The 22,378-nt window shown below is 36.4% G+C and overlaps 1 protein-coding gene across 4 annotated transcripts in view; it reads right to left on the bottom strand.

Moving 5' to 3' along the window:
• RPAP3 (RNA polymerase II associated protein 3) overlaps positions 1-22,378 on the bottom strand; it is a 42,078-nt gene that overhangs the window by 19,601 nt on the left and 99 nt on the right. For 2 of the 4 annotated variants that reach the window (XM_081309861.1, XM_081309860.1), the window contains exons 2-8: positions 11,246-11,426; positions 10,359-10,499; positions 6,395-6,517; positions 5,591-5,718; positions 2,953-3,074; positions 2,229-2,299; positions 797-922 (exon numbers count right to left, since the gene is read on the bottom strand). In XM_081309861.1, coding sequence (XP_081165987.1) covers positions 797-922; positions 2,229-2,299; positions 2,953-3,074; positions 5,591-5,718; positions 6,395-6,517; positions 10,359-10,499; positions 11,246-11,395 — 861 coding nt within the window. In that variant the 5' untranslated portion in view covers positions 11,396-11,426. The remainder of the gene's footprint in view (positions 1-796; positions 923-2,228; positions 2,300-2,952; positions 3,075-5,590; positions 5,719-6,394; positions 6,518-10,358; positions 10,500-11,245; positions 11,427-22,378) is intronic. The other 2 variants (XM_081309862.1, XM_081309863.1) reach the window with 1 other exon arrangement.

Below are 22,378 nucleotides of genomic sequence, written 5' to 3' on the forward strand. Positions count from 1 at the left end.
AAGTAAATAAAATAAAGGTATTAAAAAAAAAAATCTAGTTCATGCCGGGCACAGTGGCGCAGGACTATAATCCCAACAGCTCAGGAGGCTGAGACAGGAGAAATGAAAATTCAAACCAGCCTCAGCAAAAGCAAGGCGCTAAGCAATTCAGTGAGACCCTATGAAAAGCTATAAAGGCATTAAATTAAATCTCCTCAACTCATGATTTGTATAGGAATTTTATTATGAAGTGGCCCTGTGTAAATTAATAAATTCATTACAAGAATGAGCTGTAATTTATTTCTGTTACATTTATAACTACCTATATGCAAATCTATGTTAAAATCCTTATAAGCAGTTTGCTCCCTAAACTTAAATGTTTCTATAATTATTTTAAAATTTACATATTGTCATCAATTACTCAAATTATGAATTAGTAGGCTCCAGAGGTTTTAATATATTTAATTTTCAGTTCCTACTCAAGAAGAATTCTAATATAACATTAAAGAAGACAGAAACTCAACTGACACACACAAAATATAAGAGCAGCCAGGCATAATGGCACACACCTGTAATCCCAGAGGCTCAGAAGCCTGAGGTAGGAAGATCACTAGTTCACAGCCAGCCTCAGCAAAAGCAAGGTGCTAAGCAACTCAGTGAGACCCTCTAAATACAAAATAGTGCTAAGGATGTGATTCTCAGTGATTAGTGCCCCTGAGATCAATCCCTAGTACCCATCCCAAATACACACAAAAAAAATGTTAAGAGTAAACACTAAGCAAAACATTCTTTTTATGCTGGAACCCCTTTGGATTACCAGATCTTTTTCTGTAATGGCCTGCTGCTTCTTTTTCTGTTCTTCAATATGTTTTTTTTCTCCATCAGTTGACTCAGTCACTATAGCAGCTTCCTCTGGATATGAGTTTTCTTTGAATGTTAGAGCCTAGAAAACACAGCAGTCAGTTGAAGTAAAGCAAATAATACAAAAAGCATACGTACTTGGTTTTAAAATGTAAATTATTCATATACATTAGAATATTCAAACAATTGACAAAATATTTTCTACTTGAATTCTCTTTCTACTAATTAAAAAAAGAAAAGTATATATATATATATATATATATATACACACACACACACACACATACACACTCATGTATCATGCTTCTTATTCCCAATTAAAATATATAGTGTCCACTAAAGATATTTTAAAGATATTTAAAATGTTTGTTGAATAAATAGTTGAACAACTAAAGATAGTTGTTCAACTATTTATTCAACAAACATTTTCTGAATTTCTAAAGAGGTCAAGCACTATTGTAGGGGTCATTTTCAAACACAAAGCAGTCAAGTAAGATCACATCAGCTGGGTACAGTGGCATGACTGTAATCTCAGTTACTCAGGACACTGAGTCAGAAGCATCACAAGTTTGAGGTCACCTTGGACAACTTACTGAAACCCTGGTACTAATAAAGCGGGGAGGCAGGCATAGCTCAATGGTATAATGCTTGCCCGGAGTGAACCAGGCCCTGGATTCAAACCCTAGTACTTGGGGGGATGGGGAGAATCCACCAAATTTTTCAAATTTAATATTCAATCATTACTTGACCTAAGACAATATACACAATAACACAGTTCACAATTATAATGAAGTTGACATATTTAACAGTAGATTTTATTTGTGATAAGTAATGGTAGTATTTAAAAGCAGATTTTCCCCAATCATTACCACTTTTTTCTCAATGTTTCAAATATGGCAAAAACAACTGTAAGGTTGATTCAAAGGCAAACTGAAAGGAATTTGCAAATGCTCAATACTATAAAACATCAGTTGAATAATATTACAATTACTAATGTTACACTTAATAAACTATTTCCTGTTAAAAATTAGTATTATTTGCTAAGATACAAATTATAAAGCTGAAGTAACTTAAAATCAAAGAAATATGCAAAAGTTTAGCACAGAAATCAGAGCACACACCAAAAACAAAACAATTAGATTAAAAAATAATCCTGCCTTTTGGAAAAAAGTAAAGCAGCAGTAGTTCTAAAGACCTCAGCCAGCTTTTAAAAGTGATGATCAAATATGGATCTTGAAATACCATTACACTGCCTCTAACTTGCAAATACATTTGGTAAAACTCTATTAGTACAAAAAAAAGAAGTTAATAGTAAAAAATCTATGCAAAAAACTTTAATTTCATCAAATAAAGGTTATATATAATGCACTTAAATAGCTGTGATTTACCTGATTAATTTTCCTGAGTTCATTCATTGCTTCAAAGTTATTTGGTTCCAATTCTAATACTTTTTCATAATCTTAAGAAAGCAGAAGGTAAAAGAATTTTTTTAAAAAACTATACAATAATTATTTTTGCCATGTAACACATAACTACCCTACAGTAAAAAAGAAAGCAGAACTAAGAAATATTAACATTAAGCTACTGGACTTTCTTCATTATTCCCTAGAATAGAAATTCTAACAGAACAAACCATCTTCCACCAGCTCCAAGAATATTTGCCATTATAAGATGTATAGCATTAAAACAAGAAGCAACAAAATCTATTAGATATCATCTTTATTCAGACTTTGTTATTTATAATTATGCAAATCTATTTTTATGGACTAACAGAAGACTTAAAATTTACAAATAAACTAAAACATGTTAAGAGCCTTATATGCAATATCTCTTGCCTCACAACAACCAACAATCATCTATTTCCGGTAAGGAACTGAAAATCACAGAAGATGCTGGTCATATATGGTGTGACAGTACATGGTAGAATGAGAATCTGAACCAAAGTCTGACTGATGGCAAATAATGTTCTCTTTCCCAAAACAAGACACCTTTTAAATTACAAAAAGGGCTTTGTTCAAATATTTTATGGAAAGCTCCCTGTATAACTAACTGTAATTATTTAGCATTCTTTATTTAAGAGTTTTTAGATAATGACAACTTGAAAAATAATACCTTTTTTAGCATCCTCTAATTTTTGCAGAGCAAATCGAGCAGCACCTCGTCTAGCATAAGCCTTAGTATAACTTCTACTTAAGGCAATTGCTAAATTACAATCAGACTCAGCAACAGCAAATCTGCAATTTAAAAAATTTTAAAAAGTGAAGTTAATAAAAATCATTTATTAAACCAACACTTTCAAAGCCTGTGTCTGAAATCCCTAAAAAGGGTTTTCTTCACAATTAAACTCACATTTCCTGCCTCTTTTACTTAATTAAGACTACTTAAAAGCAGTAATTCTCTTTCCCTCCCTGACACAGAGTACTGGATGTTGAACCTCTGACTTACATTACTAGTCCTTTTTTCTTTTTTGTGGAGGGCATTTGAGGATTGAACCAAGGGCAACATACTGTTGAGCGACACCAGTCCTTTTCCTTTCTTTTTTTTTTTTTTTTTTTTTAAAAGACATGTCTCACTAAATTACCAAGGCTGGCCTTAAACTTACAATCCTCTTACTTCAGCCTCCACAGAAGCTAGGATTATACATACACGACACTTCACCGGGCAAGAGCAATAATTCTTAATGGTAAAACTTTAGTACCATACTCTTTTACCCAAGAAAACAAGAAGGTTCAATATTACCCCCCTTCCCCCAGTATTTCACTGGACATCCTCAATGAAATTCCACAAGAAAAAAATACAAGGTAAGAAAACTGGGAAAGAGGGCTGGGATTGTGGCTTAGTAATAGAGTGCTTGCCTAGCATGTGTAAGGCACTGGGTTCAATCCTCAGCACCATATAAAAATAAATAAATAAAATAAAGGTATTGTGTCCATCTATAACTGAAAAATTTAAAAAAAAGAAAACTGGGAAGAAGGGGGGAAAAACTGACAAGTATTCTCAGATGATATGATTGACCACACAGAAAACTCAAAAAACAATCTAGAGACATTGCTAAAAATAATTTACCAAGGTGGCTGCTTAACTATAACCCACCACCACTACCAACAACAACGAAACAACTAGCAAAGACATAAAAGACACAAATGAAAATTTTAAGGTCATCTTCAAAGACATTAAAGAAGACTTAAGGCCAGAGACATAAACTCAGTAGCAGAGCACTTGCCTGCCTATTATGTGCCAGGCTCTGGGTTCAATGTGTGAAAAAACAGGAAGTCCAGTGGTCCATTATCATAATTAAGAATTTAGCCTTAATTGGATCCAGTTGTAGCCATTTTTCTTATAACCTGACCATTTGCCCACCCCAATTTCAAAATTCGATAATCGCACAGATTGTACCCCAAACTCCTTTGATCAAGGCGAAGAACAATGTGGCATTAAGGTTAAAAGCAGGCAGACTGCCCACCCAGACATGCTTGCTGGCCATGTTCCAACAGCATGCCTTTCTGACAGGAGTAAATGCTTGTCCACCCACTTTTGAGCATGTTTTTGCAAGCACTAAAAAAAATAAATAAATAAAAAATAAACACAATTCTAATCAAAATCCCAATTAGGATGTTTCAAGGAATTTGAGGCAATGATTCTAAAATTTAAACCACTGAGCAAGTCCAGGAATACCCAGGACATTGCTGAAGAATAAGAAAGGAGAATATAGCATACACCAAACATCAAGACTTATAACAGTATAATAATCAAAGGTACTATGGAATGGATACAGAAACAGGAAACAGACCAATGTAAAGAATAGAGATGAGCCAGGTGACAGAAGCACACACCTATAATCCCATTGATTTGGGAGGCTGAAGCAGAAGGATCACAAGTTCAAAGATGGCTTTTGCAACTTGGCGATACCTTGTCTCAAAATTAAAAAAAAAATTATATAAAGGGGATGTAGCTCAGTGGTTAAGCACCCTGGGTTCAATCCCCAATGCCAGGGGGAAAAAAAAGAATGTCTTTCTTCATGGTATTTGTCTTTTAAAAAATTCTTGTGACAGGCCAGTATCCTGCATAAGACAATAACACATTTTATGTTCCTCCACATTACATATGTCCTTAAAGAATATGATTTAAAGATAGATAAATGTTGGGGGCTGGGGATGTGGCTCAAGCGGTAGCGCGCTCGCCTGGCATGCGTGCGGCCCGGGTTCGATCCTCAGCACCACATACCAACAAAGATGTTGTGTCCGCCGAGAACTAAAAAATAAATCTTAAAAAATTCTCTCTCTCTCTCTCTCACTCTCCTCTCTCACTCTCTCTTTAAAAAAAAAGAAAAAGACTAAAAAAAAAAAAGATAGATAAATGTTGGAACATGTTTTAAGTTTATCATAATAAAAGTTCTCTGGATTAAATATAGATAAGTAGTTTTTCAAATAGAGGGAAATTAATTATCAAACACTGTCACCCAATCAATTTTTTTTTTCTTTTATGAATTAGGTAAAGAACATCATTACTCAACTTTTAGAGAACCATCTTAGTAAAGTTAGCAATAGGAGCATGTTTAGAGCACCCAGATATTTACAATGGTATAAAGTAAGTCAGTAAAAGAGAGTAAAAACCTAAGAGTTCACAGTAGAAAAGAAACATAACACATGTTCAATCTGTCCTATACAATTTACTGTGAAAGACTTTTTAAAAAAAAAATCAGTCTCCACATATACATAAGCCATTCACACACTTTATGGAAAGTCCTTACTTTTTCAATCTGAAGTATGCTGATGCTCTATTTGTTGGCAACACAGGATTATATGGATCAGCATCCATGCCTTTTGTGTAGCATTCAATTGCTTCATCATATTTCCCTTGTTTGAAGAATTTATTGCCCTAAAAGAAAAAATTAAGCAAAATGTTCTTTGTATGAGTGCATTCACTATATAGTCATTGTATGACAACCCAAGAGCCATGGCAGAAAAACAAAGTATACTTTTACTGACAGTATCGATCCAAAGAAACTAACAAAAGAAAGGCATGAGAATTTAATCTGAAAATAATTCCACCATTTTGAAAAGCAATATTACCAGTTTTACAGAAATTAGGCATCTCTCAGAGGGATTTTGACACTGCAAAAATTAAACAAAGATGGCTATGAAATGGAGGAGTAATATAATATTTATGCTGAGAATCACACACTGACTTCAAGTTATTTCTGCCTACTACTATGAACCATGTTACAATTTCTGATATGATCCAAGCACTTTCTATACAATTCATTTATTGCTTACAACAATCCATTGAAGTTTAATTAAAATGTTAATCTCACTGTACAGTTGAGAAAACTGAGGTAGAAGCAGTTCAAAGAGCTTGTCATAGATCTAACAAAGTAATTAATCTGGATCTAGGGGTATGTACTCCTAACCATTATGCACATTGCCTCCCAACAGGGATCTAGCCAATAACAATTTGAAGTTAGAACAAAATCCCTTAGCATGTTGAAGTTTTAGAATTCACATGATTTTCTACTTAACTTGCTTAACTGAAGGAACCTATAGCTAAAACATACCTTTTCTTTTAGAGCAAGAGCCTTTTGTGCATCTACATGAATCCCATCCTCTTCTGACTCTGATTCTTGAGACACAGAATCATGGGTAGTATCTTCTTTATCAAGCTCATCAAGGATACTGTCCTTAAATTGTAAGGAGGAGAAAAGTGCTCATAACTGCACATCCACTAGGGGAAATAAATTATCCTTAACAGAACTTAACTTATTACAATATAAAGACCTAATAGGCCTCTAAAAGCAGCAATTTGAATAACCTCTCATGTCACATTATACCCAGAGAAAAAGGTGCCCATGTTTAGAAAATCAAGATCCAAAAAGAATCTGACTTTTAATTCATAAAGCTAAGTCAACAGAATCTACAAATTATCCCTAAGTCACAAACTATACACAATGAGATATTATCACTTGACATAAAAGAAGTCTCAAGTAACTCTAAACTAATGTACATAACACCCAATAGCAGAGAAAAAGAGTTAAAAAAAATTCCTATTTTACAACAACAAAAACCACTTTTAGAGCACAATTAACTCCTGACCCTCATAACAACCTGAGGTAAAATCAATTAGCCATGTTTTTCATTTGAGGGAATAAAACACAAGATACTCAAAGTCACTCAGCTAATAAATGACTTGAGTAGAGATCTGAATTCAGGCTGCCTGCCTCCTCCAGATCTCACTCCCTATGTTACACAGTTTACCTATGTATTCCAAATATAGTTAACTCTACCAAAGCAAGTATAATTTTTTTTTAATTTTTTTATTGGTTGTTCAAAACATTACATAGTTCTTGATATATCATATTTCACACTTTGATTCAAGTGGGTTATGAACTCCCATTTTTACCCCGTATACAAAGCAAGTATAATTATACACTCTTTTTTTATGGTAATAAATAACTTCAAAGGCTCCCCCAGGATTTTTCAAAATCACATTTTTATCATTTATGTTAAAAGAATAATTCTACTAAAATATTTTTAAATAATTTTACTTTTATTTGACATATCATAAATGTACATATTTATGGGGTACAGTGTAATATATTTCAATACAAGTATGTGTAATGACCCAACTGGACTACGTAGTATAATACTCCAAACAATAGTAAGATATCTTAAATTAATAAGCATTAAAGTTCATTTAAGCAAACTTGTTAACCATTATATAAACAAAATCCTGTTCCCATCTAACACACATATTATTTAATTATATATGTAAAAAAATACATTGTCAATAAATTGAAAAGCAAAATCAATGCTTGGTTTCATTGAAAGAACATTAAAACAGATTAAAATTCAGCTGTATTTTAGCATGAAGATTCTAGAAATAACATCAGCCTACTGACACTGTAGCCAAGATTACCCAACTCTGCAATGATGATATGTAGAAAACAATATTGCAGCAGGACACTAAAGCAGCATCTCAGATATAAACTAGAAGAGAAAGGTAATCACCTAAATATTGTATAGATTCACTAAAATGACACTGCAAACAATGCAGTACAATCACAATGGCATTGTCCACACACAGCAAAAGCTTATTCAAAACGTTAAATAAGTAAATGACTGTGGAAAGCATCTCTGTAAGAAGATGCCTTTCAAGAAAGAGCATTATATGAAGACACTGACTTATGAAAAGGAACCAGCTATATAATAAAGGGCAAAGTGACACAGGTTATATGTCACTGAGAAAAAATCGTATGTTTAGAAAATGTTGTTCCCAACAGTAATAAATTCAAGATCCAAAATTATATTTCTCTTTTATTTGGACAATACTGAAACAGATGGCAAAGTAGTTAATTAAGAGTAATTAACAAATTTATGGGTCAATAAGTTTTGATTTCATTAACAAAAATACAACACAACTAATTTGGAAAACAGTTCAGCAATATCTTCTAAAGTTAAATAAATGTATAAACTATGAATGAGCAAATCCCCTCTTGGGTGCTTATCTCCATAAAATGAACCGTACTAGAATGCTCATAGTTCATTAATATAAAATGGCTCCAAACTGGAAACCCAAATGTGTCTCAACAGCATGGACAAACAGTAAAATATCCACAAAACAGAATTCAGATCAACAACGTAAAAGAATAAAATACTACTACTCATAATATGGATCAATATCAGAAAATGCAAAAGCAGCCAAACACACGAGTGCATACTGTATACTATATTTATATCAAATTCCCTACAATATGAGAATATATCTGAAGAGCTTTTGAGAGGTTATCAACTGACAAGGTGGCTTCTGGGATGCTAGAAATGTTCTCTCTCTCTCTCTCTCTCTCTCTCTCTCTCTCTCTCTCTCTCTCTCTCTCTCTCTGATTCACATGTGTATACAGAAGTAAAAATTCAGGAGGCTAGCTGGGCACAGTGGCACAGGCCTATAATCCCAGCAGCTCTATAATCCAAGTTGCTGAGGCTGCTGCTGAGCCAGCCCTAAGCAACTCAGCAAGACCCTATCTCTAAATAAAATATTAAAAAGGGCTGGAGATGTGAATCAGTGATTAAGTGTCCCTGGGTTCAATCTCCAGTACCAAAAAATTTTTAAAATTCAGGAGGCTATACATACTGATTTAAGGAATTCATGTATATTATACTTCAGTAAAAAAATTAAACCAAAAAATACTGAAAAAAATAATAAGCATAAGAACAAAAACTGTCATTGTCTCTGGGGGTATGGTAAAAAAAGAAAATGGGATAGGGAAGGAGCACATTTATAGCTTCATCAGTACTGAGGAAATTATCTTTTAGATGGTGAGCTCATATATTCTTTTTTTTATGCTTCAGAACATGACATAATAATAAGGTATCACATAATAAACACCAAAAAGGAATGTATTTTTGGTTATCACATACTTCCCTTCCACACATGCCTCCAACCAAATCAACCCTTAAAGTGAGTAAGAGTCCAGAATAAGGTGGACCAACCAATAGTTTTCCTTTCACAGACTGACATGACTGTGGCTACTTGGAGCTCTGAGCAGAAGGTTCTTAGGTAGAGTACATACTTGTAGTAATTCTTAACTACACTGTGTGTTATGTGTTGGAGATGGGAGGCACATATAACCCACTCAGGATTAGAAGGGTGAAATATACCTTTTGGGGATTAGATTTTATTGTCACACAACCTCAGCTCTAAATCTAGACACAAAGGCATCTCTCAGCAGTGTTCTACAGGTCCTTCAGTATATTAAAAAAAAGGTATTGTCAGAGTCATTCTTTTCTGGAAGTATCACTAGCTTAGAATCCTGGCTGTTCAGAAGTTAGAGATGGCAGGAAGAATGGGTAGCTGGTCTAACTATAAAGAAGTAAGTAGTATAAGGAGATCTTTGTGGTGGTATTTCTGTACCTTAGTTGCAATGGAGGCCACCTAGATCTAAACACAATAAAATGTCACAGAACTATATACACGTTATACCAATGTTGATTTCCTGGTTTTGATTCTGTATTTATATGTAGTTAATAAAATGTAACTAGTGTAAAAAACTGAGTGAAGAATACAGTGGGCCTCTACATGCTTTTTTTTTCTTAAAGAGAGAGAGAGAGAGAGAAAATTTTCTAATATTTATTTTTAGTTTACAGTGGACACACATCTTTATTTTATTTTTATGTGGTGCTGAGGATCGAACCCAGCACCCCACGCATGCCAGGCGAGTGCGCTACCGCTTGAGCCACATCCCCAGCCCAACATGCTATTTTTGCAAAAAGATAAAACACAAAAAAAGAAAAGAATCCTGGCTGTTTTAGTCACCATTCACTAAAGGAGGATTAGAAAAGAAAAAATTAATCTACATAACTAAAAAGACTTATAATTAAATTTTTATTCCCACATAAAAGAATCTATAATAGAAGACACAAGCCACAAGGACTCTTTATTTTTTTTTATTTAATCTGTAACTGTTAGCTAACTCCAACAAGATTTTATTCAAAGATATCAAGAAGCACTTGATTAGATTAACTTACCACATCAAGTTTTGCCCATGCCTCATAATCATAGGATTTTATCCTATTTTTTGTGTTTTCCTCCTTGGTTTTTTTAGAAGACTCTTTAGCTTTGCCTTTCTTCTTTTTCCTAAAATTCCCATTTCGAATAGGAGGTAAATTCTAGGGAGAAAAATAAGTTTTAAACACAGCTAGCAATATATAAAATTCTCATTAAATGATATTTTCATGTAAGAAGTAATTTTTCTATTTAATTTTCAAGTGCTTCAATATACCAATTTACCATCTTTACTTATAATGATAATTATGCTTGAAAAGTTTAATTCATCCTATGATGAATGTTGAACATTGTTCAGTCACAAGTAAAGTATTATTACCTGAATATCCTAATTATACCTTAATTTATAATCCTAGATTCAGACTTCAAAAACTATCTGATCTCCAGGCTTAGGACATTAAATGAGCAGTCATTCAAAGGCAAACTGAAGTCTTTCCACCTCATTATATGCAATATTAAAAAAACCTAATATATTTAAATACGTTGTCTTAAGAAAACTATCTAGGTAATATCTGCATTTTTATGCCAATAATGTATACTAATATGCCATTAAGTAGGTAATCTATATGTCATTTTCATATGTATACACACCTATCCCTACATATTTTATGATGCTATTTCTTTAAGTATTGTCACATGGTCATCCTTTCAGTCACTATTCACTAAGATTTAAAATATTATAGTAATACAATTACAAATACTTTTTAAAAAACACAGAATTTCTCAAAAAAATGTTGATAATGAAGCAAATCACTTCAATTTCAGTATTTTCACAAAACATTTTTAAAAGCTATGCTTTATTTGAAAAATAAAGTTTTAGCAGATACCAAATTAGGAATTCTTACTTTACCTCTTCAAGACTACCACTCTGTCTTCTTAGTTCCATATCCTTTTGTTTAATGTCTTTTTCCCAGTTTTCTAAATCCCTCATAAAGTCTTGTAATTCTTCTGCATTTTGTTTCACTTGCAGTTGTAATTCAATTGCTTTATTGGAAGTCATTATGGCCTGTAGAGCTTTGAACAACAAACTTCTGAGAAGAATTAAATAACACATTATGACAGTTGCACCTCAACTTACAATAGGATGATATCCCCACACCCATTATGAATTGAAAATACTGTTAAATCAAATGTACTTCACCCTCTAAATTCCAAGTTTTCAATTTTGCAAATATTTCTAGGAAACTGACACAAGTATATTAAAATAAGTTGGAAATCATAATCAAAAGAGCTTAGATGTCCTTTGTATGTTTTTATGTATATTTTTTCAAACTCTAATCATTCCCCTAATTTCTCTGAAAACAGAACTCTGAAAAAATAGAATTTCACAAAAATTGTTGCTCACGGGCTGGGGATGTGGCTCAAGCGGTAGCGCGCTCGCCTGGCATGCGGGCGGCCCGGGTTCGATATCAGCACCACATACAAACAAAGATGTTGTGTCCGCCGAGAACTAAAAAATAAATATTAAAAAAAATTCTCTCTCTCTTTAAAAAAAAAAAAAAATTGTTGCTCAATTTAACTTTTTTTTTTTAAATAGTTATTCCACATCTGCAATGGTGGAACTTCATAGGTTAATAAACCTACCTACCAAAGTAGCTTAGCAACACAGTACATTAATAAGTATCAATTCTTTACCCTCCTGGTGATTGTTTACTCTCCTGGTTGTTCACTGATCTGATACCATGGCTGAGTGGAAGTTACAGCTCACTGTCACCACCCAGTATCACCATATTGTACCACATATGCCACACCATTAAAAAAAAAATTCAAACTATGCATATTCCTTCATTTACATTATAAAGTTAAGAAATCCTAAGTCAAACCATCATAAATTGGGGACCCTATTTTGTTTATTCTTCTAAAACCTGACTAGTTCATGATTATCCACTATTTCATAAATGACCAACATACATGGACAGAAAACAGTCTAAAGAGATGTTGAATAAAATATCAGTATAACATTTTTAAATAATGTATCAACTGTTTCATAAATAAACAGAGAAGTTTGGTCATCCTTAAACAACAATGAAAGGTGATGGGGGTGGGGGGAATCACTGAAATTAGCAAGTAGCCCATGGTAGCATACTGGCTACTGATCTCCAGGTTCTAATTATATCTCAATTATTTCCTTTACACCTTTTTCTTCCAACATTTACTGCACTTCTACTATGTGACAAATCCCACATGGAGATTTAAGGATGTAAAATCAAGCACAAAAAGATGTCTTTGTCTAGTGAAGGGGAAAAAAAGATCAAAGTACTAAGTAACAAAATACTATGTTAGACAGGAAATTTCAACCATGGGACTAGAAAATTCATTGTCATGAGGGTGCTGTTCATCATAAAAAGGCTGGCAACATCCCTGCCCTCTGGATTGTTTCCAGACACTGCCAAAGGCCCACAGGAGGCAAAAATAACCTCTATGGTGAACCATGTACAGATGTTATGGATGGTTAAAAATCAGATGGTAAGCTGAAGCTGGGCACCATGGCACATGCCTACAATCCCAGCGGTATGGAAAGTTAAGGCAGGATTGCATGTTCAAAGGTAGCCCCAGAAACTCAGTAAGGCCCTAAGCAACAGAGAAAGACACTATCTACATAAAATATGTAAAGAAAAAGGGATGGGGATGTGGCACAGTGGTTAAGAACCTCTTGGTTTCAAACCCTGATACCAAAACACACACACACACACACACACACACACATGGTAGGCTGATAAAGACAAGACAGGAGTCTTGTCCAGAGGCTTTAAAACTTTATCTGTTTCATAAAGGGCCAGTCAAGCAGCTAACAGGGAGGAATAGGATGGCAGAGTAAGGAACTATGAGGGACAAGGAAGGTTAAAGAGGTAAATATAGAAAAGATCTTGAAATGCCAGGCCATGAGATCTCACCTATATTCTGAAAGCCCCATGAAGGTACTAAGATGGTAAAACAAAAAAGAATTGATGACGGGTTAGATTGGGAAACTGGGGAGGAAAGAAGATTCAAATGTCCTAGATTTCTGGCTTGGGAGTCATTTTGAGTTAGAAAACACAATTTTTTTTTAAGTTCTAGATGGACACAATATGTTCATTTATTTATTTATATGTGGTACTAAGAATTGAACCCTGTGCCTCACATGTGCGAGGTAAGCGCTTTACCACTGAGCTACAGCCTGTGTTAGACCAGGACACAAAGAAAAGACCACCAACTCCAACTAAAATCAAATTAAAGAAAGCTTATAATTTCAACTGGCCGGGCTGCCTCTCCTGAAAATCATGGGAACAGAAGACAGCCCCACAGCTCTCTAGGAGTGCAGCTTTATAGTACAGAAAGTTACACAAAGGGGGGTTTGAGAACTTACAGATAACAAAATTTTGACAAATATACCACAAAGGCTAGTTAATATTTTAGCTGGCACCAACATCAGAATTTATGAGGGTCATTAGAGCTTCAGAGAAGGCTGTTATCTGGTCATGGGTGAGTTGAAGGCACAGGCAGGCATTCCAAGCAAGTTTAGAAATCACAATAATTTATAGTAAAGCCGAAATTAGCTTTTCGTGCCTTTGTGGGGAGATGGTTCCCAATCTTAAGAGGGAATTAGGCTGGGTTTTTCATCAGACCAGAATACACAATTTTTAAAAAAGAAAAGGGATTTCAGAGTTGGAGGGCCAATGGCCCCCAAGATTATTTCAGTTTCAGATATGCTAATTTTGAGTGCTCAAAGGATATAAAAAGAAAATACACAGTAGATATGAGCCAGGCGAGGTGGCACACGCCTGTAATCCCAGTGGCGCAGGAAGCTGAGACAGGAGGATCATTAGTTCAAAGGCAGTTTCAGCAACTTAGGCACTAACCTTGTCTCTATATAAAATACAAAATAGGGCTGGGGTGTGGCTCAGTGGTTGAGTACCCCTGTGTTTAATCACTGGTATTAAAGAAAGAAAGAAAGAAAAATCCAGTAGATAGCAATAAAGCACTAGGGATAAATATGGATGTCACCATATTTTCACAAAGGTGAAAACTAGAATTATAGATTTGAACACATTTAGCCACTGTGACAACCAGGAGATTGGGAGGAGACTGTTCCCTAAGGAACAGAGAAAGAAGTGACAACATAGGAAAACCGGTAGAGCACCTGGAGAGCTGGGAGGAAAATAGTACCGTCACAGAAGACCAAAGAAAATAAGCTCAAGAAAATGGAAGAGATTAGCAGTGCCCAATGTACAAAAGGCATACAGAAAAAAAGAGAGTACATTACAGTTAGTTGTATAAAATTGCTGAGAATTTTAATGGGATTTTTAAAGGGTGGAAATGAGTTAAATAAATGATTACTGGGGGCTAGAGTAAATTTGCCTTTAATGAAGAACTGCTCTTAAGTACCATCCGGGCACTGGAAGTACAAGGAACAAGAACACAAAGGAGAGAGGATGAGTGATAGGGAAAGTCTTCCAAAAGGTGGAGGGAGAGTCAAACTTAAGGGGCAGGAGAAGGAACTAAGGTTGGAGAAAGAAAAAGGGATTGGGGGGGATTCCAACATGGCGGCGGGAGCGGAGAGATCAAGTCTCTGACCTCTTCAGCTGTGCAGGCATAGGGAGTCGTAAACAACCTAAATCTGTTTGCTCAGGATCACTAGGCAATGCTTAGCTGACGTGGATCTGGGGCGAACAGTCTGGGCCTCTCAGAACACACACTGAGCCCGGATCGGCCGAATTCAAGCTCCCGTTCCCCTGCTTCCCCCAGACAAACAGCTGTGACTCAGCACTAATCCATCCGGCTGAAACAACTGGTCAGCCCTTCTCATCCTACGGAGGTAAATGCCTACCGAGCCTTCATAGGTAGTGGCCACAGGTTTGAAACGGGGCTTGGGAGAGACAGTAAGGACCCACCCGTTGCATTGGTCACCCGGCAAAGGGAAACGAACTGTCGCCATTTGCAAGAGATACCACCATGGCAGAGAACTGACGTCATCAGACTGTGGCGGAGGAGATAACTTCATTGAAACCTGCGGCTACAGGTGTGTAATTCCCTAGCCTTCCCTCTCCACACATCGGGGAAACCTTAAGGGCCTCTCCCAGCTCTCCCGTGAGCACGATAGCCAGCCCGAGGGAATCAGAGGTGGCGCGGGACCCGCAGCGCGAAACTACCGCTCCCACCACTGCTGACAGCTGAGGTCTCTTGCACCAGCTACCGGGGGCGTGGCTACCGGAGGGCAAGTAAAATTCGCTGAGGATTCTCAGCCCCAAGCTCTACCAACTTAGGGTCTGAGGGAATGGCAAACTAGGAGAGTGTGCCCAGTCGTTCATGAAAACAGGGCTCCCGGGAGCAGCAGACCTGGCGTGTAGCCAGTATTGTGGTGAGCGGCACCCGTGAGAGGGGCCTGGCTAGAGGAAAAGTGGGAAGTGACTAGACACAAGAGGAGGCCCTAGGCACTCAGGATTGGAGACTCGCCCAGTCTGGGAGGAGCTGCTGCACAGTGATTGGTTCCCACGTATTGACAGGAGAAACTTGGCCTGGTGGGCACAGCGCCACCTACTGGAAGACTAAGATTGCATTTGTTAGTTTTTTTTTTTCTTTTTTCTTTTCTCTTTTTTTTTTTTTTTTTTTTGATTTGGGTTGTTCTTTCATTTTCATTTTTCTTTCTGTTTTTTTAAATTTTTTTACAATTTTTTAAAATTTTTTTCTTCTAATTTTAATTTTAATTTTTTTATTATATTTTTAAATTTTTTTCTTTTTTTATTTCCTATTTTTTTCTTCTTTTGTCTTTTCATTTCTTTTCAATTATCTTATCCCCCCTTCCTTGAATTCTACCTGCTTACTCTCATTCTCTTTAGTGACTTCTTCCCTTCCCTTCTAATACCTTTCCTCCCAAGCATCTAATAAATTTATAGGAGTAAACAGTAACTCAGCAGACAAACAGAACAAGAAGTAACATGAGCAGCTTCAGAAAGCAAGGAAGAAAAGGAGTACAAACAATGCAGGACAGCATAAATATTCAGGAGGACCTAGAGTCATCAGGAAAATGGTCATACAAAGAACTCAAGGAACACCTTAGACAAGATGGAATGGAACCTTAAAGAGGATACAAGACAGCAAATTCAAGCAGCGAAAGAACACATTGAGAATGAATTACATAAACAGATAAAAGAAGAAGTTAAGCATCTTTATCAGGAGATAGAGATTATAAAAAATAATCAAACAATAATTCTAGAAATGAAGGAAACGATAAACCAAATTAAAAACTCAATTGAGAGTATCACTAACAGAGTGGAGCAAGTAGAAGCCAGAACGTCAGATAATGAAGAAAAAATATAACATCTTGAAAAGAGTCTAGCCAACTCAGAAAGGCTAGTAAAAAGTCACGAGAAAAACATCCAAGAGTTATGGGATAACATAAAAAAAACAAACTTACGAGCCATCGGGAATAGAAGAAGGTACAGAGATTCAAACCAAGGGAATGAGTAACCTGCTGAACGAAATAATTACAGAAAACTTTCCAGAAATAAAAAAGGAAACAGATATACAAATTGAAGATGCATACAGGACACCGAGCACACAAAATCACAGTAGACCAACGCCAAGACACATTGTTATGAAGATATCCAATATACAGAACAAAGAGAAAATATTAAAAGCTACAAGAGAAAGGAGACAGATTACATTCAGGGGTAAACCAATAAGGTTGACAACGGATTTTTCATCACAGACGCTGAAAGCAAGAAGGTCATGGAACAATGTATTTCAAACACTGAAAGACAATGGATGCCAACCAAGAATTCTGTATCCAGCAAAATTAAGCTTCAGGTATGACAACGAAATAAAAATCTTTCATGATAAACAAAAGTTAAAAGAATTTGCAGCCAGAAAACCAGCATTGCAAAGCATTTTGAGCAAAACACTACACGAGGAAGAAATGAAAAACAATAACCAAAACCATCAGTGGGAAGTGCCTCGGTAAAGACAGAGGGCGAGGGGAAAGATAATCATAGAGAAACAAACTAAATTTTTTTTAAAAAAGGATAAATAATCAAACATGGATGGAAGTACAAACCATATATCAATAGTAACTCTGAATGTTAATGGCTTAAACTCTCCAATAAAGCGACATAGGCTGGTATCTTGGATTAAAAAAACAAATCCAACAATATGCTGCCTCCAGGAGATACATCTGATTGGAAAAGACATACACAGGCTGAAGGTGAAAGGACGGGAAAAAATATACCACACACACGGTCCTCGTAAGCAAGCAGGGGTGGCCATCCTCATATCGAATAAAATCGACTTCAAGACTAAGTTAATCAAAAGGGATAAAGAAGGACATTTTATACTGTTAAAAGGAACCATTCACCAACAAGACATAACAATTATCAATATTTATGCACCAAATAATGGTGCTGCGATGTTCATAAAACAAATTCTCCTCAAGTTCAAGAATCAAATAGACCACAACACAATAATTATGGGTGACTTCAACACACCTCTCTCACCATTGGACAGATTCTCCAAACAAAAGTTGAATAAAGAAACTATAGAACTCAATATCACAATCAATAACCTAGACTTAAATGACATATATAGAATATATCAACCATCATCAAATGGATACACTTTTTTCTCAGCAGCACATGGATCCTTCTCAAAAATAGACCATATATTATGCCATAGGGCAACCCTCAGTAAATATAAAGGGGTGGAGATAATACCATGCATTTTATCTGATCATAATGGAATGAAACTGGAAATCAATGATAAAAGAAGGAAGGATAAATCCTACATCACATGGAAAATGAACAATCTGTTACTGAATGATCAATGGGTTACAGAAGACATAAAGGAGGAAATCAAAAAATTCTTAGAGATAAATGAAAATACAGACACAACATATCGGAATCTATGGGACACAATGAAAGCAGTTTTAAGAGGAAAATTCATCGCCTGGTGGTCATTCCTCAAAAAAAGAAAAAACCAACAAATAAATGAGCTCACACTTCATCTCAAAGCCCTAGAAAAGGAAGAGCAAAACAACAGCAAATGTAGCAGAAGGCAAGAAATAATTAAAATCAGAGCGGAAATCAATCAAATTGAAACAAAAGAAACTATTGAAAAAATTAACAAAACTAAAAGTTGGTTCTTCAAAAAAATAAATAAGATCGACAGACCTTTAGCCATGCTAACGAAGAGAAGAAGAGAGAGAACTCAAATTACTAACATACGGGATGAAAAAGGCAACATCACAACAGATGCTACAGAAATACAGAAGACAATTAGAAATTATTTTGAAAACCTATATTCCAATAAAATAGAAGATAGTGAAGACATCGATAAATTTCTTAAGTCATATGATTTGCCCAGACTGAGTCAGGAGGATACACACATTTTGAACAGACCAATATCAATGGATGAAACTGAAGAAGCCATCAAAAGACTACCAACCAAGAAAAGCCCAGGACCAGATGGGTATACAGCGGAGTTTTACAAAACCTTTAAAGAAGAATTAATACCAATACTTTTCAAGTTATTTCAGGAAATAGAAAAAGAGGGAGCTCTTCCAAATTCATTCTATGAGGCCAACATCACCCTGATTCCGAAACCAGGCAAAGACACCTCAAAGAAAGAAAACTACAGACCAATATCTCTAATGAACCTAGATGCAAAAATCCTCAATAAAATTCTGGCAAATCGAATACAAAAACACATCAAAAAAATTGTGCACCATGATCAAGTAGGATTCATCCCTGGGATGCAAGGATGGTTCAATATACGGAAATCAATAAATGTTATTCACCACATCAATAGACTTAAAGATAAGAACCATATGATCATCTCGATAGACGCAGAGAAAGCATTCGACAAAGTACAGCATCCCTTTATGTTCAAAACATTAGAAAAACTAGGGATAACAGGAACTTACCTTGACATTGTAAAAGCTATCCATGCTAAGCCTCAGGCTAGCATCATTCTGAATGGACAAAAGTTAAAGGCATTCCCTCTAAAATCTGGAACAAGACAGGGATGCCCTCTAGCACCACTTCTATTCAATATAGTTCTCAAAACACTGGCCAGAGCAATTAGACAGACGAAAGAATTTAAAGGCATAAAAATAGGAAAAGAAGAACTTAAATTATCACTATTTGCAGATGACATGATTCTATACCTAGAAGACCCAAAAGGGTCTACAAAGAAACTACTAGATCTAATAAATGAATTCAGCAAAGTGGCAGGATATAAAATCAACACGCATAAATCAAAGGCATTTCTGTATATCAGTGACAAAACTTCTGAAACGGAAATGAGGAAAAACACTCCATTCACAATATCCTCATAAAAAAATAAAATACTTGGGAATCAACCTAACAAAAGAGGTGAAAGACTTATACAATGAAAACTACAGAACCCTAAAGAGAGAAGTAGAAGAAGATCTTAGAAGATGGAAAAATATACCCTGTTCATGGATAGGCAGAACTAACATCATCAAAATGGCGATATTACCAAAAGTTCTCTATAGGTTTAATGCAATGCCAATCAAAATCCCAACGGCATTTCTTGTAGAAATAGATAAAGCGATCATGAAATTCATATGGAAAAATAAAAGACCCAGAATAGCAAAAGCAATTCTAAGCAGGAAGTGTGAATCAGGCGGTATAGCGATACCAGATTTCAAACTATATTACAGAGCAATAGTGACAAAAACAGCATGGTACTGGTACCAAAACAGGCAGGTGGACCAATGGTATAGAACAGAGGACACAGTGACTAATCCACAAAGTTACAACTATCTTATATTTGATAAAGGGGCTAAAAGCATGCAATGGAGGAAGGATAGCATCTTCAACAAATGGTGTTGGGAAAACTGGAAATCCATGTGCAACAAAATGAAACTGAATCCCTTTCTCTCGCCATGCACAAAAGTTAACTCAAAATGGATCAAGGAGCTTGATATCAAATCAGAGACTCTGCGTCTGATAGAAGAAAAAGTTGGCTCCGATCTACATATTGTGGGTTCGGGCTCCAAATTCCTTAATAGGACACCCATAGCACCAGAGTTAATAACAAGAATCAACAAATGGGACTTACTTAAACTGAAAAGTTTTTTCTCAGCAAGAGAAACAATAAGAGAGGTAAATAGGGAGCCTACATCATGGGAACAAATTTTTACTCCTCACACTTCAGATAGAGCCCTAATATCCATAGTATACAAAGAACTCAAAAAATTAGACAATAACATAACAAATAACCCAATCAACAAATGGGCCAAGGACCTGAACAGACACTTCTCAAAGGAGGATATACAATCAATCAACAAGAACATGAAAAAATGCTCACCATCTCTAGCAGTCAGAGAAATGCAAATCAAAACCACCCTAAGATACCATCTCACTCCAGTAAGATTGGCAGCCACTATGAAGTCAAACAACAAGTGCTGGCGAGGATGTGGAGAAAAGGGTACACTTGTACATTGCTGGTGGGAATGCAAATTGGTGTGGCCAATTTGGAAAGCAGTATGGAGATTCCTGGGAAAGCTGGGAATGGAACCACCATTTGACCCAGCTATTGCCCTTCTCAGACTATTCCCTGAAGACCTTAAAAGAGCATGCTACAGGGATACTGCCACATCGATGTTCATAGCAGCACAATTCACAATAGCTAGACTGTGGAACCAACCCAGATGCCCTTCAATAGATGAATGGATAAAAAAAATGTGGCATCTATACACAATGGAGTACTATGCAGCAATAAAAAACGACAAAATCATAGAATTTGCAGGGAAATGGATGGCACTAGAGCAGATTATGCTTAGTGAAGCTAGCCAATCCCTAAAAAACAAATACCAAATGTCTTCTTTGATATAATGAGAGCAACTATGAACAGAGCAGGGAGGAAGAGCAGGAAGAAAAGATTAACATTAAACAGAGACATGAGATGGGAGGGAAAGGGAGAGAAAAGGGAAATTGCATGGAAATGAAGGGAGACCCTCATTGCTATACAAAATTACATATAAGAGGTTGTGAGGGGAATGGGAAAATAAACAAGGAGAGAAATGAATTACAGTAGATGGGGTAGAGAGAGAAGATGGGAGGGGAGGGGAGGGGGGATAGTAGGGGATAGGAAAGGTAGCAGAATACAACAATTACTAATAGGGCATTATGTAAAATTGTGGATGTGTAACCGACGTGATTCTGCAATCTGCATTTGGGGTAAAATTGGGGGTTCATAACCCACTTCAATCTAATGTATGAAATATGATATGTCAAGAGCTTTGTAATGTTGTGAACAACCAATAAAAAAAATAAAATTTAAAAAAAAAAAGAAAAAGGGATTGGAAAGGAATTTAGAGCACTTAAAAAATATTTCACTTTATAGGGAAAGAGGAAGAGTTACAGATTCAGATGGGTCTTCTGACCCTAGCCTCAACAACTAAACTAAGCCTAAACTTTCAAGTAGTGTCCATGTTTGGTTATACAGGTGCACCTCACTCAAAAGCAAGCTAGTACAATATTTTGCTAGGGCCCCAAAAAATGTCAAGTGCAGCAAGCCCTTGAGATACTGTAAAGGGGAGGCCCATCCGCCCTTGCTGCTCCCGCAGGCACAACTGCTCATACCGAACCTGCGGCGGAGCTGGGTTCCAGCAGGCAACCAGAAACTTCCAGCGCTCCGGGTATCACTTTCACACCTAGTAACCGGGCGAACCTTGCCAAAAGAGATCAGGCCCCTCCGTGGTCTTGTCGGGAGGATGACCCTGACATTCCGACCCCGGCAAATCTCCCAGTGCCGGGGCGGGGCTGGGCAGGACCCCGCAGCAAAGCGGAACGCCCATCCCAGGTCGCGCGCAAGGAGCCCCTCCCGGGAACGCGCTCCCAGGGACGCCGCTACCCCGGACACCGCCGCGCCGCCCCTACACCGCGCGGCGGTCGCCCGCTTCGCCTCGCCCAGACCCACAGCGCGCCCCTCCTCGCGCTAGGAGATTCCAGAGGGTCCCGCGGTGACAGCAGTGCCCGCTCAC

The sequence above is a fragment of the Spermophilus citellus genome (genome assembly GCF_964194105.1).
Source record: "Spermophilus citellus genome assembly, chromosome: 10".
Classification (NCBI taxonomy): domain Eukaryota; kingdom Metazoa; phylum Chordata; class Mammalia; order Rodentia; family Sciuridae; genus Spermophilus; species Spermophilus citellus.